At 47.2% G+C, this 16,700-nt stretch overlaps 1 protein-coding gene across 2 annotated transcripts in view; it reads left to right on the top strand.

The window, feature by feature from the left end:
• LOC106586465 (protein ITPRID2) overlaps positions 1-16,700 on the top strand; it is a 61,825-nt gene that overhangs the window by 40,134 nt on the left and 4,991 nt on the right. For both annotated transcript variants that reach the window (XM_014173814.3, XM_082969079.1), the window contains 10 exons: positions 1,299-1,341; positions 1,469-1,564; positions 1,931-2,139; positions 4,339-5,078; positions 5,673-5,733; positions 8,653-11,204; positions 11,446-11,520; positions 12,225-12,352; positions 12,941-13,085; positions 15,525-16,022. In XM_014173814.3, coding sequence (XP_014029289.1) covers positions 1,299-1,341; positions 1,469-1,564; positions 1,931-2,139; positions 4,339-5,078; positions 5,673-5,733; positions 8,653-11,204; positions 11,446-11,520; positions 12,225-12,352; positions 12,941-13,085; positions 15,525-16,022 — 4,547 coding nt within the window. The remainder of the gene's footprint in view (positions 1-1,298; positions 1,342-1,468; positions 1,565-1,930; positions 2,140-4,338; positions 5,079-5,672; positions 5,734-8,652; positions 11,205-11,445; positions 11,521-12,224; positions 12,353-12,940; positions 13,086-15,524; positions 16,023-16,700) is intronic.

Consider the following 16,700-nt stretch of genomic DNA (forward strand, 5'->3'; position numbering starts at 1 on the left):
CACCACTTATTGCTACTGTTAATGCTCACACACAACTAGAGAATTAAGAGTAATTCAATGGAAATGCATGCTTTGATGATTATCCTGCTCTTTGAGGTTAAAGAACCAGTTATGCTGATTTGTGTTTGTTCAGTTCCAGGCAGACAACTGACAACGTGTACTCTCCTGTCTTTGTCTCAACCAGGACCTGGGTTCAAATACTATTCGAAGTGTTTGAAATACTTTGTTTTTGCTCTAGCCTGCTGGACTGCCAGATGGGGGGAGTTTACAGTTTTGGGACTATTCTATTGATCGATCACGCCAAGAAAGCTCAATTAAGCTCAGATAAAGAATATAAAATGGTATTATATTTAGAATAGTATTTGAACCCAGGTCCTGGTTGAGACAGTCCGGCATCCACGTTTTCTTTGCGTCACTAAGGCGGCCTGGAAGAAGCCATCAGACTCGGAGCAGGATTTTTTTTTCCTGACAGATGAGGCTAGTCCAGACTTCAGGAGGACCCTCTTTACTGTCTGTTTCTAAACCATCATTCTGTCATTATGTTCCTCTTTGTCTCAAAGACGAGGATTTGGTTCTGGGCATTCTCATTTCGACAGTGGCCTCTTTTGCTTATGTTATATGTGTGAAAGGGAAGTCTTCATCTTTTTAGAAATGGTTGACTTGGAATCACTGCAAAAACAAACCATTCTGTGATGTTTCATATCTGTTGTCCTTGATCACTGTCACGATCGTCGTAAGAACTGGACCAAGGCGCAGCGTACGTAGCGTTCCACATCTTTATTATAAAGTGAAACTTCAGCAAATACAAAACAATAAACGAACAAACGAAACGTGACGTTCTGGAGTGCTCACAGGCAACTACACAAAAACAAAACAAGATCCCACAAAACACAGTGGGGAAATGGCTACCTAAAATATGATCCCCAATCAGAGACAACGATAAACAGCTGCCTCTGATTGGGAACCATACCAGGCCAACATAGAAATAGAACAACCTAGATTACCCACCCTAGTCACACCCCGACCTAACCAACATAGAGAATAAAAGGCTCTCTCTGGTCAGGGCGTGACAATCACAAATGCTTGACAGCAGTCACCTTGATTGTATGTTTTACAGAAGTAGAAATGTTTGTTTTTTCTATATCATTATTTTCTACAGTGTAACAAGTTAATTATGACAGATGGACTTTGAAGAGAAATGAGTGAATCACCAATTACTTTATACAGAGCCAGCTTACCAAAGCACAGAGCAGTGTGCAAAGCTCCTGTATTGATTTCTTTCTTTCTCCTCCCTGCAGCCAACCACCTTCAGACCAACTGTGCCAAAACAGAGACACCCTGGTAAGACCCCCCCCCCCCCCCTATGCTATTGGCCACTCCTCACCCCCTCAGTTCAGTCCCAGCAGTAGTCTTACTCCCTGTGGTGTGAATACTGTACCGATCACTGCTTGCTCACTCTGCTCCCCAGCTATGGGATATGTGCAAAGGACAAGAGGAGCCAGTTCCTACAGAACAGGAGTATGAACTCAATAGGCTCAGGGAAGAGCAGCACCAGTGTATCCAGGTGAGTAGTAGACACACAAAGATGGGCAGGCCCTGAGCCTCAGCCAAGCTCTGTGGTTGGTTTCGGCCCTTCTGGGTTTGAACTGAAGCCAGCCAAAAAAGGTTTAGAGTGCTCTGGTTCATTCATATATTACAGCACTTCATTATTAGTATGGTAACCAGAACATTTTAGGTACCAAGAAAGAGCTAAAAGCTGGTACGTTTTATATCAAGTTTAATAAAATACTGTTTCTGAAGTTACTTCCAAACTTCTTGGCTAACTATCTCTGTTTTATCTCAGACTTTTCATTGATGTTTCATTGATCGTTCAGCACTGCATTATTTCAACAGTGTATTATATGCACTCATGCATTCACTTTGTCTCCAGTGTGTCTGAGTTGTTGGACCTATATGAAGAGGATCCAGAAGAGATCCTGTATAACCTGGGGTTTGGCCGGGAGGAGCTGGATATCGCCTCAAAGATCCCCTTGCGTTTCTTTAACAGCCCCTCTTGTGCTAAGGGCGTCGATCTCAAGGTCTACCTGGAAGCACAGCTACAACGCACAGAGATGGAAAAACCCAACTATGCCCTGACAAGTATGTTAACACTCTCGGTTTGCCTCCAACTGTCTTGCTTTGTCTTTCTATTGCTCTCTTGTTCATGCATGCTTTGGCTCTCTCTATCTCGCACTCTTTCTCTTGGTTTCGCACTGTTTTTTTTCCTTCCCCCCTCTTCCTTCGAGCTGTGAAAACACTGTATGGCCTGGAAACACCGATCACTGTTCGCCGTCATAAAATGGTCCAGACATACAGCCATGTGCTGGCATGTACATACATGCAGACCTACAGGTAGTGATGAAAAGAATGAGTTGTGGTTCTGAGTGTCACCTGGAGTGCAGAGAAGCAGTGGGATAGGTGGTATGGTAGTTGATGTAATGCACAATGGTGGTAGGGTTGTGGTTGGAGTGGGGTGCTGGTGGGGGATTGGGGGTAGGATGTGGTAGTGGGTTAGGATATATGGTGGTTAGGGGTAGGATGTGGTGGTGGTTAGGGGTAGGATGTGGTGGTGGTTAGGGGTAGGATGTGGTGGTGGGGTAGGTTTAGGTTAAGATGTGGTAGTCTTGTAGGTGATGTAATAATGGATGACACACCGCACATTGGCTGGCAAGCCAGAGAGGAACAAGAAGGGATACAATGGCTGGCCAACCAGAGAGGAACAGGAAGGGATACAATGGCTGGCTAACCAGAGAGGAACAGGAAGGGATACAATGGCTGGCCAACCAGAGAGGAACAGGAAGGGATACAATGGCTGGCCAACCAGAGAGGAACAGGAAGGGATACAATGGCTGGCCAACCAGAGAGGAACAGGAAGGGATACAATGGCTGGCCAACCAGAGAGGAACAGGAAGGGATACAATGGCTGGCCAACCAGAGAGGGACACAATGGCTGGCCAACCAGAGAGGAACAGGAAGGGATACAATGGCTGGCCAGCCAGAGAGGAACAAGAAGGGATACAATGGCTGGCCAACCAGAGAGGAACAGGAAGGGATACAATGGCTGGCCAACCAGAGAGGAACAGGAAGGGATACAATGGCTGGCCAACCAGAGAGGAACAGGAAGGGATACAATGGCTGGCCAACCAGAGAGGAACAGGAAGGGATACAATGGCTGGCCAACCAGAGAGGGACACAATGGCTGGCCAACCAGAGAGGAACAGGAAGGGATACAATGGCTGGCCAGCCAGAGAGGAACAAGAAGGGATACAATGGCTGGCCAACCAGAGAGGAACAGGAAGGGATACAATGGCTGGCCAACCAGAGAGGAACAGGAAGGGATACAATGGCTGGCCAACCAGAGAGGAACAGGAAGGGACACAATGGCTGGCCAACCAGAGAGGAACAGGAAGGGACACAATGGCTGGCCAACCAGAGAGGAACAGGAAGGGACACAATGGCTGGCCAGCCAGAGAGGAACAGGACGGGACACAATGGCTGGCCAACCAGAGAGGAACAGAAAGGGACACAATGGCTGGCCAGCCAGAGAGGAACAGGACGGGACACAATGGCTTGCCAGCCAGAGAGGAACAGGAAGGGACACAATGGCTGGCCAGCCAGAGAGGAACAGGAAGGGACACAATGGCTGGCCAGCCAGAGAGGAACAGGAAGGGACAGAGAGAGGTGTGTGTGGAACATGGCCTGTTGTCTGTAAACTGCTGGACCGTGGCCCAGTAAGAAATGCTGTGTTGTAGCAGCTCTCGAGTCAGTTCCATCTTGATCTGGTCTAGATTAGCACGTTAAAGGGAGAGATGAGACTCTCTCTTCAATCCCTTTTGAAGTTTCATCCCTCCCAGTTAAGTTTGTGAGAAGTTTTGTCGTCTTCCTTTTGAGTTGTTGTTGATTTGCAGCAGCCCCACCACTAACTGAAGGCCTTGCTGTTTCTGTTTCGTAACAGATTTTATGTACTGCATACTGATCATGGGAATTATGGTTGCCCTGTGAGCTGTGACAGTCTGTGCCTTTCTGTGCCTGTAAAGCTGATTTTATTGTCATGATGCAGCTTTCGCTTTCATCATTCTCCAAATAAACTGCACCCATGAGGGCTGAATCTGCTGCTAAGAGAGACAAATATAAACAGGCTTTCTGGAGACTAGCTAGCTAGAGCCTTGGGTCAAAGAACTCAGGAGCTCATTGTTTCTATTTTGATTCTTAGTTTATCACGTTTACTCCCTCTTTCTTCCCTTAAACTAAAAGTTGTATTTTAATTCCAGTTTCCTCTCTCTTTCTTTCCCCCTAAAGGTCGTTTCCGTCAGATCGCGGTCCTGACCACAGTGGCCAACGAATTATTTCATCTCTACTCCCAGGTGTCGGGCCAGCCAGTCCAAAAGATCTGCAGCCTGGATGGGGAACCCCTTACCATCATCACTCCTTCTCCTCTGAAGAGGAACAACTCAGCCCTGAATGCAGCCAAGATCCTAAAGAAGACCATCACCAAGCATAACCTGTTCGGTGGGGCAGCAGAGGAAGTCTCTCATAGTCCCACAGCCCTGTCTACTACCACAGAGAAACAAGCAGACCAATTGAGTCCAGGTACAGGGGACAGCGCCATCACTACTGACTCCGACCACAAGGGGGAGCTCAACCAGAAGGCCTTCATGAAGAAGGAATCTACTTCTCCGGCTATGTTGACTGAGGACAGCCACTCTAGAGGCAGCACTGAAGCCCCCCTGAGCATCAACAGACACCACCCTGGAGTGAATGGAGACAGTCCTAAGCTAAATGGAAATGGCCTGGCATTGACAGGAAGTGGAGAAAATCACATCTCGTTCACTGTCAGTGTTGTCCCTGAGGAGGCCCAGGAGGGTGACCTGCGCTTGTGCAGCGAGGCTGACCTGGAGAAAGAGCACCAGGAAATCCATCAGCAGGGCCAGAGGGCCATCCGATCAACCCCAGACGAGGAACCTAACTACAGCCTGATGCCCAACCCTCACATCGCCCACCACCACACGCAGGCCAAGGATTCCTTTGAGATGGAAGAGGTAGGAGGACCATACTCACACAAGGGTTGAGGGGTGTTCAAATCTTGGCTTAGTTGTACTGTTGCACTGCTCCCTCCAGATTGAGACGGAGGTAGGACCGTCCGCAGAAACACAGGGTTGTGGAGACGGGTTCAATTCTTGACTGAGTTTCGCTATACTGCCCTCCTAGTTCAATATACAGTTTTCTTCTTATCTTCATCTCCTGGTTCTCACACTGGGCTGTTTTTTAAAACCCTGGTTTTAGCTGTCCTAGCAGATATTGTGGAAAGCTAAGGTCACGAACTCGCGTCTATAAATAAGTAAGAACAGTAAGAGCGAGCATATGGAGGACCCTGGAGACCAAGTTATTATTGTGACTCCATCTGCAGTTTATCCCTCCTCTCTCTCCAGATCTAGCAGAACGGGGTAATAGTTACAGTAACTGGAGGGAGGGGCTGTATGCATCAGAAGTGTGTCAGTGTAGAAGTTGCCCCAAGTGTTTTTCTGTTTGGCTTTGTTTCACCACACAATAGAAGTAACTGTGGAAGCCTTATGTTCCACATACTGTAGGAATGAAGAGGATTAAGTAAGTAAAATGTTTATCTATCCTCTCAGGTCCAGAGTAATGAGGATGAAGCTCTACCTGGAACTTGCAGCCTCTCTAGAGCTGGCAGTGGTGAGTCTGGCCTGCATGTTATACACCTTATAAGACATTATAAAGGTCATAATACTTTTCAGATTGATGTAAGGTGTTACCGAACTCTCCAACGTGGATATCCACTAATATACTCAATCACTTTATTACGTTACAAAACCATATGTTCTGTTGTTGATCAGTAAAATGAGTTAACTGGCATAATCACCATCTCTCAAATATTCACTAACATGTTGTTGTCTTATACAAAGTATTTAAATACTACTGTAGTGTACTCTGATGGAATTTTCCATATTGGCCTTTTAGGCAAAAAAGACACAGGTGTATCCTGGCCAGTTTTGTCCACCGTCAACTAATTGTAGCACAGGTTTTAGATTTATGATGTCCGGGAAGAAGAGCACAGATATTTAGGGAGCATTTTGAGGATGGTGAATGAATGGTTTCATTTAGCTATTATTTCTAAGAAAATTGCTACTTAGAACACATGGACCAGTGACATTCCATTATAATTGAGTGACCCATCTAAAACAAAGGGACGCTTTCCTCGGGAACTTATACATGTTTTATTAGATAAGACCTTAGATAAAACCAGTATATTTATTTTCCTACTGATCATGATACTCTATTAGAACATAGAGCCTCAGGGATGTGCTCTTCAGGGAATCACGATAACCCAAAATGCATGGAGCTGAAGTTAACTAAATGGATGGCGTATGCCCTCTGGTGGGTAACTCTGTGCTTTTTAAATGTGTGTGTATAATACAAGTTGTAGAGATGGGTTGGTTGTTTAGCAACAAAACAAACGGGGTTGCCTTAGATTGTTGATAACATGTTGAAAACATAAAGTTGCACCTGTAGTGTACCTAACCTTACCCAACGTAACCTGGCACAGCATAACCACCCTAACCTGAACCACTTCAATAACCCTAACCTCACCCAGCACAGCAACCCTAACTTAAATCTCACCCAGCACAGCAACCCTAACTTAAACCTCACCCAGCACAGCACCCCTAACTTAAACCTCACCCAGCACAGCAACCCTAACTTAAACCTCACCCAGCACAGCACCCCTAACTTAAACCTCACCCAGCACAGCAACCCTAACTTAAACCTCACCCAGCACAGCAACCCTAACTTAAACCTCACCCAGCACAGCAACCCTAACTTAAACCTCACCCAGCACAGCAACCCTAACTTAAACCTCACCCAGCACAGCAACCCTAACTTAAACCTCACCCAGCACAGCAACCCTAACTTAAACCTCACCCAGCACAGCAACCCTAACTTCAGCCTCACCCAGCACAGCAACCCTAACTTAAACCTCACCCAGCACAGCAACCCTGACTTCAGCCTCACCCAGCACAGCAACCCTGACTTCAGCCTCACCCAGCACAGCAACCCTGACTTCAGCCTCACCCAGCACAGCAACCCTGACTTCAGCCTCACCCAGCACAGCAACCCTGACTTCAGCCTCACCCAGCACAGCAACCCTGACTTCAGCCTCACCCAGCACAGCAACCCTGACTTCAGCCTCACCCAGCACAGCAACCCTGACTTCAGCCTCACCCAGCACAGCAACCTTAACCTGGCGCACTTCAATTACCCTAACCTCAGTTATTGAAATTGTCCGTATTGACTGACCTTCATGTCTTAAAGTAATGGTGGACTGTCGTTTCTCTTTGCTTATTTGAGCTGTTCTTGCCATATTATGGACTTGATCTTTCACCAAATAGGGCTATCTTCTGTATACCACCCCTACCTTGTCACAACACAACTGATCGTCTCAAACGAAATGTAGTGTTGATGTCTTCACTATTATTCTACAATGTAGAAAATAGTAAAAATAAAGAAAAATCCTTGAATGAGTAGATGTGTCCAAACTTTTGACTGGTATTGTATATTCTAAAATCACTTAAACAATGGGCTTCATGTCAGTACCAACTTTCATTCAGAAATGCTGGCTTAATAATAATAATAATAATAATAATAATAATAATAATAATAATAATAATAATAATAAAATGGCGCTCCCTAAACAAACAGCACTACACCACTGGTTATAATAAATGTAAAGCGATTGACATGTGTGGTTAACTGATAATTGGGACAGCGTCATGGTGCTGCTTTGCGACAAGCATGGAAACTCATCTTGATAAATCAATCACGGACAGATTTTTTGTTTTCAGTGAATCTCTGCGAATACAAGTCATCAAAGGTCATAAGGCCTACATTGTTTCAATAACAATATAGCTGAAACAACTATTGGCTTCATTGATTTACTGAATTTACTCTCTTGTAATTGTAGGCTGGGTTACTTGCTAATAGATTCATTTAAATATTATAGTAACAGTAGGCCTCCTACACCATAAGCTCTAAAGGGGTTACTGACCGCAATCAATTGAATTAATAATAAGTGTTGATTATTTGGCCTTGGCGAGAGCACAACGAATGGAAGAAAACAGCGCTGCCAGAAGGGGTGCTGGAAGTGTTGCAGATTAATTGAAATACATTTGCCAAATTATATAATTACTCTATAAATAAATGACATAATTGAAAATACTACACCAGCATAATTTAGCCATAGAGGATCAATAACTTATTCATAAAAAATAGCTGTAGATTGTGTATTGTCACATTTATGAGCGCATAAGCCTAGTTAGTCTACAGTCGGGAGTCCTGCAATTGGGCAGCCCGCGCAGTAGCAGAGAGAACAGTCTATGACTAAGGTGGCAGAAGTCTTTGGCAATTTTTAGGCCCTTCCTCTGACACCGCCTGGTATAGAGGTCCTGGATGGCAGGAAGCTTTGCCCCATCGACGTACTGGGCCGTAAGCACTAGCCCTGCCACATCCGATGAGCGTCGAAGCCGGTCTAGTGCGACTCAATCTTAGTCCTGTATTGACGCTTTGCCTGTTTGATCTCTCTTCCTATCTCCATTACAGAACAACAACTGAGAACAACCAGCCAGCAGTCAGACAGTAGTGGCTTTGCAGAGGGCCCCTCTACTGATGGCTCAGCTAACAATTTAAAGGTACAGGAGAGCGCTGACAGCTGTGACTGTGAGACCATGCTGATGTCCTACGCTGGGGAGGTGACCACTCCTCTAGCGCTTGAACACCCTGCCTTTGAGAGGCTGCAGTTGAAGGAGGAACAGGAGGAGGAGGATGTGCAGACACCCTCTGTCCTACAGAAACACCTTGAGGAAGACGGGAGGGGGAGCAAGAGCCCTATTGGGGAGGAGGAGCAGCGGCAGGAGGTGCCACAGTACACCTTCCACCAGTTACCTAAACCAGGAGATAGAGGAGTGGCCCAAGACTCGGAGCAGGACCAGCAGCATAGCACTGCTGAGGAAGCTGCTTCTAATCCTGCCTCTGAGACTCCTCAGTCAACTCCTGAGACTTGCCATACTGTTGACACGGCTACAGTGCCTGGTCCTACAGAAGACCATGGCTCCATCCTGGCCCCTGACTGCAGTGCCTCTGGTGCCCCAGCCAGGGAGGGTGTGCCTGACAGGGTGGAGATGGAAGCCAGGCTCTCCAGCCCTAGCCCCAGCTGTCCCATCCTCAGTGCCTCAGCCAGGGTCCACGGGGCCCTCTACAGGGCCCAGCAGGGGGCCTCGTCCCCAGGCCTCCAGGGCTCCTGCATGAAGGGGACAGTGAGGGATCTGTTCAGGAGAAGAGCCCCCCTGACGAGGTCCCGATCCCTGCCTACCTCCCTCCTCAGCCCCTCCCGTGCGGTCTCCTCTGTCAGGATCCAGTTTGGCCAGGGGACAGTCAGGCACTGCACTCGGACGGTCTTTTCCTACCGATACACCCCAGAGGTGCAGGTGGAGGAGGAGGTGCAGGTGGAGGAGGAGGTGCAGGTGGAGGAGGAGGTGCAGGTGGAGGAGGAGGTGCAGGTGGAGGAGGAGGTGGGGTCCATTGTGGAAGAGGAGGTTGCGGAGGAGGAGGTTCAGAGGAGAGGCAGCTTTTGCTCTATCTTAATTATCAACAGAGAGGCCGAGCCATCTCATGGCCCTGGGCTACAGAGAGATGGGGAGCTGAGAAAGCTTCAAGACAGAGTTCCCCCTTACCCCCTGGCCATCCCCTGCTACCTGACCCGCTCAACCGTCTCACTGCACAGCCACAGCCCCCCTCCTGAGTGGGGAGAGAGACCTCTGGTGGAGCACCACAGTGCCTGGAGCACCTGTAGTGTACCTAACCTTACCCAACGTAACCTGGCACAGCATAACCACCCTAACCTGAACCACTTCAATAACCCTAACCTCACCCAGCACAGCAACCCTAACTTAAACCTCACCCAGCACAGCAACCCTAACTTAAATCTCACCCAGCACAGCAACCCTAACTTAAACCTCACCCAGCACAGCAACCCTAACTTAAATCTCACCCAGCACAGCAACCCTAACTTAAACCTCACTCAGCACAGCAACCCTAACTTAAACCTCACCCAGCACAGCAACCCTAACTTAAACCTCACCCAGCACAGCAACCCTAACTTAAATCTCACCCAGCACAGCAACCCTGACTTCAGCCTCACCCAGCACAGCAACCCTGACTTCGGCCTCACCCAGCACAGCAACCCTGACTTCAGCCTCACCCAGCACAGCAACCCTGACTTCAGCCTCACCCAGCACAGCAACCCTGACTTCAGCCTCACCCAGCACAGCAACCCTGACTTCAACCTCACCCAGCACAGCAACCCAGATTTCATCCTCACCCAGCACAGCAACCCTAACCTGGCGCACTTCAATTACCCTAACCTCACCCAACACAGCAACCCTGACTTCAACCTCACCCAGCACAGCAACCCTAACCTGGCGTACTTCAATTACCCTAACCACACTCAACACAACAACCCTGACTTCAACCTCACCCAGCACAGCAACCCTAACCTGGCGCACTGCAATTACCCTAACCTCACCCAACATAGCAACCCTAACTCTAACCTCACACAACACAACCTAGCCCAACACAATAACCCTAACCTCCCACAGCACACAGCCCCCAACTTACCCCATCATATGGTCCCTAACCATCCTCACCAGAGTCCTCCTTACACTAACAACATGGGCAAAACCCTTCCACACAACTTCCCACACAGCACACACTACCCATTTTCCCCGTACAGCTCCTCCTATAATACCCCGCCCCATAGCGACCCTTTCAGTTCACCTTACTGTAACTACCACGGTAACCCATATAGTGGGTCCTACAGCTACCCACACAGCAACAATCATTATACTGCCCATAGTTCTTACTCTAACCCATCACACACACCTTCCAAACTGCCTCCACATCTCTCTACTGCCCCCTATGGAGAAACATACAGTACTCCATTCCCTGGCCACGATCATCTGTTTCCTTACCCCCATGGAGTTGACCCTATGGGGGCAGCCCCTAATGCCCACCCTCCACCAGCCCTGTCTACCACTGAGATGCAGCTCAGACGGGTCCTTCATGACATCAGAGGAAGTGTACAGAACTTGGCTCAGGTGAGACAAAACAACTACACACTGGCGCACTACACACTGGCATAAGTCGCTTTGGATAAAAGCGTCTGCTAAATGGCAAATATAGTATAGTAGTACATATGTGTTCTATAACTTTCTGCAAGGCTCTTTGCAGTTTTAACAACTAACACTAGACATCCCACCCATAATGCAAGCAGAGACGTTTGCACGCTAGTTTATCAGTGACTAAGTATTTGATCTGTGGTTTCTCTACCATCAACAGAATTCATCCGAATGCAGAGCAGACACTCCCTCAGACGTTTTCAATCCTCAGAGATCTGCCCAGCCACTGTTAGAGGTATTCACTCACCTGACCTGCCACTCTTAAAGAAATTCAAACCATGATTACCAATTCTGTCCTCCAACCTCTCCTGGGGTGTCTTGGAGGTTGGGAAATAGGTCAAAGACACATCTCTGTGGCCTTTTGTCAATTTGATTTGCTCAACTCCTGCATCCTCTCTCCTCCGTCCTCTCTTGGCTCCTTTAGAAAAAGGTCAAAGGTAATCGAGGAGAGGCGGCATGGATGAAAATGCACTTGTATGAAATGACTCTCGTTCTCCATTCTCACTTCATCAGGCAAAAGTTTATAGGGGCGGATCCCAAAATAAATGTGTAAAGTGATAAAAACAAATGAAGTTAGTTGTGCAAGACATTTTATAGATACAATTATAAGTAGCATATTGTTTCTAAACCTGTGCATGCTTTTCTCCTCCGACAAAACGAAATCTGATTCAAAGGGAGCGTGGCAGATATCAAAACTCTTCCGCGAAGGGCTCAGATAGTATTGTGTAATCTATCATTGATGAAAGGTGGCTATCGAAGAGGGGAGGACAGTCTTCCGTTTGTGTCCTAACAAATTGACACTCGTCGACACTTATCTGTTTCTGGGTCGCGGAGGAGAGACTACAGAAGACAGTCTTTTGCCCAAATGAAAATCTCCCTGTGTCTCTGTGACAATAGACAATAAAGTAATCTTCTTCATTGTTCTCCCCCTCCTCTCAGACCTCTCTCCAGAAGGAGCTGCAGGCTAAGAGGAGTCTGAATGTGTTCCAGACCCAGATGATGGCTCTGGAAGTGTCCCTGATGAAACAACAGGCGTTAGTCTACCAGCACCTCAGTCATGACGAGAGGTAAGCTAGTGGCCCTCGGACACGGATGTTAGCAGTCTGTGACAGACAGACATACATGTGTCTTAATAGGGCGTTGGTCCACCACGAACCAGAACAGCTTCAATGCTCCTTGGCAAAGATTCTATAAGTGTCTGGAACTATGCAACACCATTCTTCCACAAGAAATTCCAACATTTGGTGTTTTGTTGATGGTGGTGGAAAACGCTGTCTCAGGCGCCGCTCCAGAATCTCCCATTAGTGTTCAATTGGGTTGAGATCTGGTGATTGAGGCGGTTATTGCATATGGTTTACATCATTTTCATGCTCATCAAACCATTCAGTGACCACTCGTGTCCTGTGGATGTGGGCATTGTCATCCTATACGGGCATAGCCATGGTAGCAAAATTAATGGCCTGTCCAGCATTTTAATACATGACCCTAAGCCTGATGGGATGTTAATTGCTTAATTAACTTGGGGATCACACCTGTGTGGAAGCACCTGCTTTCAATATACTTTGTATCCCTCACTTAATCAAGTTTTTCCATTGTTTTGCCAGTTACCTGTACATACATGGTAACAGTGGTCTCTTTCTGTTTGTGATTGCCAGGCAGGAGGCGGAGCAGCTGCAGGGCCTGCGGTCAGCAGTGAGATGGGAGCTGAAGGAACTAGAGCTCCAGCTGGAGGATCGGCTGCTGACCTTGAACGAACAGCTCCGCTCTGCCAGCCACCACAGTCTCTACCGCCATCGCATGGTCGGTACCTGAAACTACACCTGGAAACACACACACAGACACACACACAGACACACACACAGACACACACACAGACAGACAGACACAGACAGACACAGACAGACACAGACAGACACAGACAGACACAGACAGACACAGACAGACACAGACAGACACAGACAGACACAGACAGACACAGACAGACACAGACAGACACAGACAGACACAGACAGACACAGACACAGACAGACACAGACACAGACAGACAGACAGACAGACAGACACAGACAGACAGACAGACACAGACAGACAGACAGACACAGACAGACAGACAGACACAGACAGACAGACACTTTCTCTCACTCATAACTCCTAAACATGTTGGATAAATGGTTTGTCATAACTCAGTTTGTTCATGGCACCTACTGTGGTTCCTCTGGGTTCTTCTCATTTGACATGACATCAGGCTGCATGTACATCACTACTCTTGTTTGTTGTTTAGCCACCCATCATATCATCCCGTACCTCTTCTTTAATGTAACATTAGTGTGGTTGATATTTATCTCTCCTTTCTCCTGTACGGTATGAAGAGCGGTCACAGCATGTACAACCTGTCTAACAGTTCTGCTCTGAGAGCTATGGAGCCGGTGAATACCTGCAGTGGGTCTGGGCTTTTATTTTCTAGGTTGTTCCTCCTGTAATGGTGTGTGTTCTATTCATAGAAATATAATGAACTTGCTTTCACTTCCTTGTATTGTTATTGGCTGCACGTCCAACCGTCACAGAACATTCACATGAATAGGAATGTCTGTTCTTGGAATTCTAATTCTACAGTGCGTTCGGACCCCTTGACTTTTTCCACATTTTGTTACTTTGCAGCCTTGTTCTAAAATTGATTGAAATAGTTTTTTTCCCTCATCAATCTACACACAATACCCCATAATGACAAAGCAAAAACAGGTTGTTTTTTTCTTGGGCACATTTTATTAAAAAAACTGAAATATCACATTTACATAAGTATTCAGACCCTTTACTCAGTACTTTGTTGAAGCACATTTGGCAGCGATTTCAGCCTTGAGTCTTCTTGGGTATGACGCTACAAGCTTGGCACACCTGTATTTGGGGAGTTTCTACCATTCTTCTCTGCAGATCCTCTCAAGCGCTGTCAGGTTAGATGAGGAGCATTGCTGCACAGCTATTTTCAGGTCTCTCCAGAGATGTTCAATCTGGTTCAAGTCCGGGCTTTGGCAGGGCCACTCAAGGACATCCCAAAACCACTCCTGCGTTGTCTTGGCTGTGTGCTTAGGGTCATTGACTTGTTAGAAGGTGAACCTTCGACCCAGTCTGAGAACCTGCTCCAGAGCACTCAGGACTTCATGAATGATCTCTCTGTACTTTGCTCTGTTCATCTTACCCTGGATCCTGATTAGTCTCTCAGTCCCTGCCACTGAAAAACATCCCAACAGCATGATGCTGCCACCACCATGCTTCACTGTAGGGATGGTGCCAGGTTTCCTCCAGACATGATGGTGCCATGTTTCCTCCAGATGTGATGCTTGGCATTCAGGCTGAAGAGTTCAATCTTGGTTTCATCAGACCAGAGAATCTTGTTTGAGAGTCCTTTAGGGGTCTTTTGGAAAACTCCAAGTGGGCTGTCATGTGCCTTTTACTGAGGAGTGACTTCCGTCTGGCCACTCTACCACAAAGGCCTGATTGGTGGAGTGCTGCAGAGATGGTTGTCCTTATGGAAGGTTCTCCCATCTCCACAGAGGAACTCTGGAGCTCTGTCAGAGTGACCATCAGGTCCTTGGTCTACCTCCCTGACCAAGGCCCTTCTTCCCCGATTGCTCAGTTTGGCTGGGTGGCCAGCTCTAGGAAGAGTCTTAGAGGTTCCAAAATTCTCCCATTTAAGAATGATGGAGGCCACTGTGTTCTTGGGGACCTTCAATGCTGCAGAAATGTTTAGGTACCTTTCCCCAGATCTGTGCCTCGACACAATCCTTTCTCGGAGCTCTACGGACAATTCCTTTGACCTCATGTCTTGGTTTTTGCTCTGACATGCACTGTCAACTGTGAGCCCTTATATAGACAGGTGAGTGCCTTTCCAAATCATGTCCAATCAATCGAATTTACCACAGGTGGTCCATTCAAGTTGTAGAAACATCTCAAGGATGATCAACGTAAACAGGATGCACCTGAGCTCAATTTTTAATCTCGTAGCAAAGGGTCTGAATACTTATTTTTAATACATTTGCAAAAATGTAAAAATAACTGTTTTGGCTTTGTCAATGTGGGGTATTGTGTGTAGATTTGTTGAGGATTTTTGAATAAGGCTGTAACGTAACAAAATGAAAAATAAAGGGAAAGGGTCTGACTACTTTCCGAATGCACCGTATGGTTTTACTCTTGTCGCACTTCACTATGTGTCATGCTTGTGGTTTGTGTGGTTTCTCCCTCCAGATGTCGAACCTGCTGATGGAACCGCTGTACCTGCAGACAGAGCTGGGCTACGAGGGTGGGGCAGAGAGCAGACCAAGCATGGCACCCACCCCGAGCTCAGGCCGCTCCTCCAGGTCAGCCAGTCCAATGAGGTCCTCCAGATATCACCCAGGCCCCTCCCACGCCCCAGAGCTGCCCCTCCCAGGCCCCCAGAAGACAGGGGTGTACCGAGCCTCCATCACCCTCACCCCAGCCCCCCCTCCACGGCCTGGTGCCTCCACAGGATTCTCCCAGGGCCAGATTGGTTCTCTAGAGGCCCAGGACCATGCCATAGACCAGGCACTGACAGGAGAGCAACATCCAGAGGATCGAGCACAAGGAGAGGAAGAGGACAGAGGAGGAAGAGGCGCAGCTGTAGACCCTCACCTGCTAGAGGAGAGGGGTAGGGAGGGAGGAAGAGGACAAAGATTAGGCATGGGAAGGGCAAGCAACCCCCAGCTACAGCAGCTCATCAAGGAGGTAAGTGAGCTCAGTGTGTTCTGGGATTCTATTTTAGAATAAAGGTCAACATTGAGATTCTATTTTAGAATACTGGACAACATTAAGATTTGTCCTTCACTGAACTATGAGTGCTCAAATTGGACCCTGCCCAGTGCCTGACAGTATTTGTGTTTGAGGTGCAATAACAATGCCAATATCGCCCAGGACATGTTTTATTATGTCCTTGGCTGACGGACAAGGTTACTACATCCTTATTGAAAGATGATTCCGCTCATGAAAAATCATTCACTGAGCTGATTTAAGCTTCAAAAGGAAATTGGGATTCCACAGGAACCTATGGCTATACCTTAGGACTACGTCTTAGTCAGTGGCCTGATGTCAGTGTTTGGCAGGTCTTTAAAGATGGAATCTGCAGTAAGGGGAAAACGACACCACTGTCCTTCCGACCGCCGTTATTGTTTTTTTTGCCGGGCTGAGGAGCATCGTGCAGCATGGTAAAACAAATTCTGTACATATTGTGCTCTTTTATTGTGCGAAAATTGATGTCCGAGGGGAAAAAACAGTGTTCGTTGTTTGCCGTAACTTCTTGTTGTAATGTTGCAAATGAAAATAGCAGTTTCACCATTAAGGATTCCAGCTTTAATTATTTTGAGGGATGAGAGATGTGTGTTTTGTGTTTCAAAAATCTCAGTTTAA

Source organism: Salmo salar, chromosome 25, assembly GCF_965601325.2.
Source record: "Salmo salar chromosome 25, fSalSal1, whole genome shotgun sequence".
Taxonomy (NCBI): domain Eukaryota; kingdom Metazoa; phylum Chordata; class Actinopteri; order Salmoniformes; family Salmonidae; genus Salmo; species Salmo salar.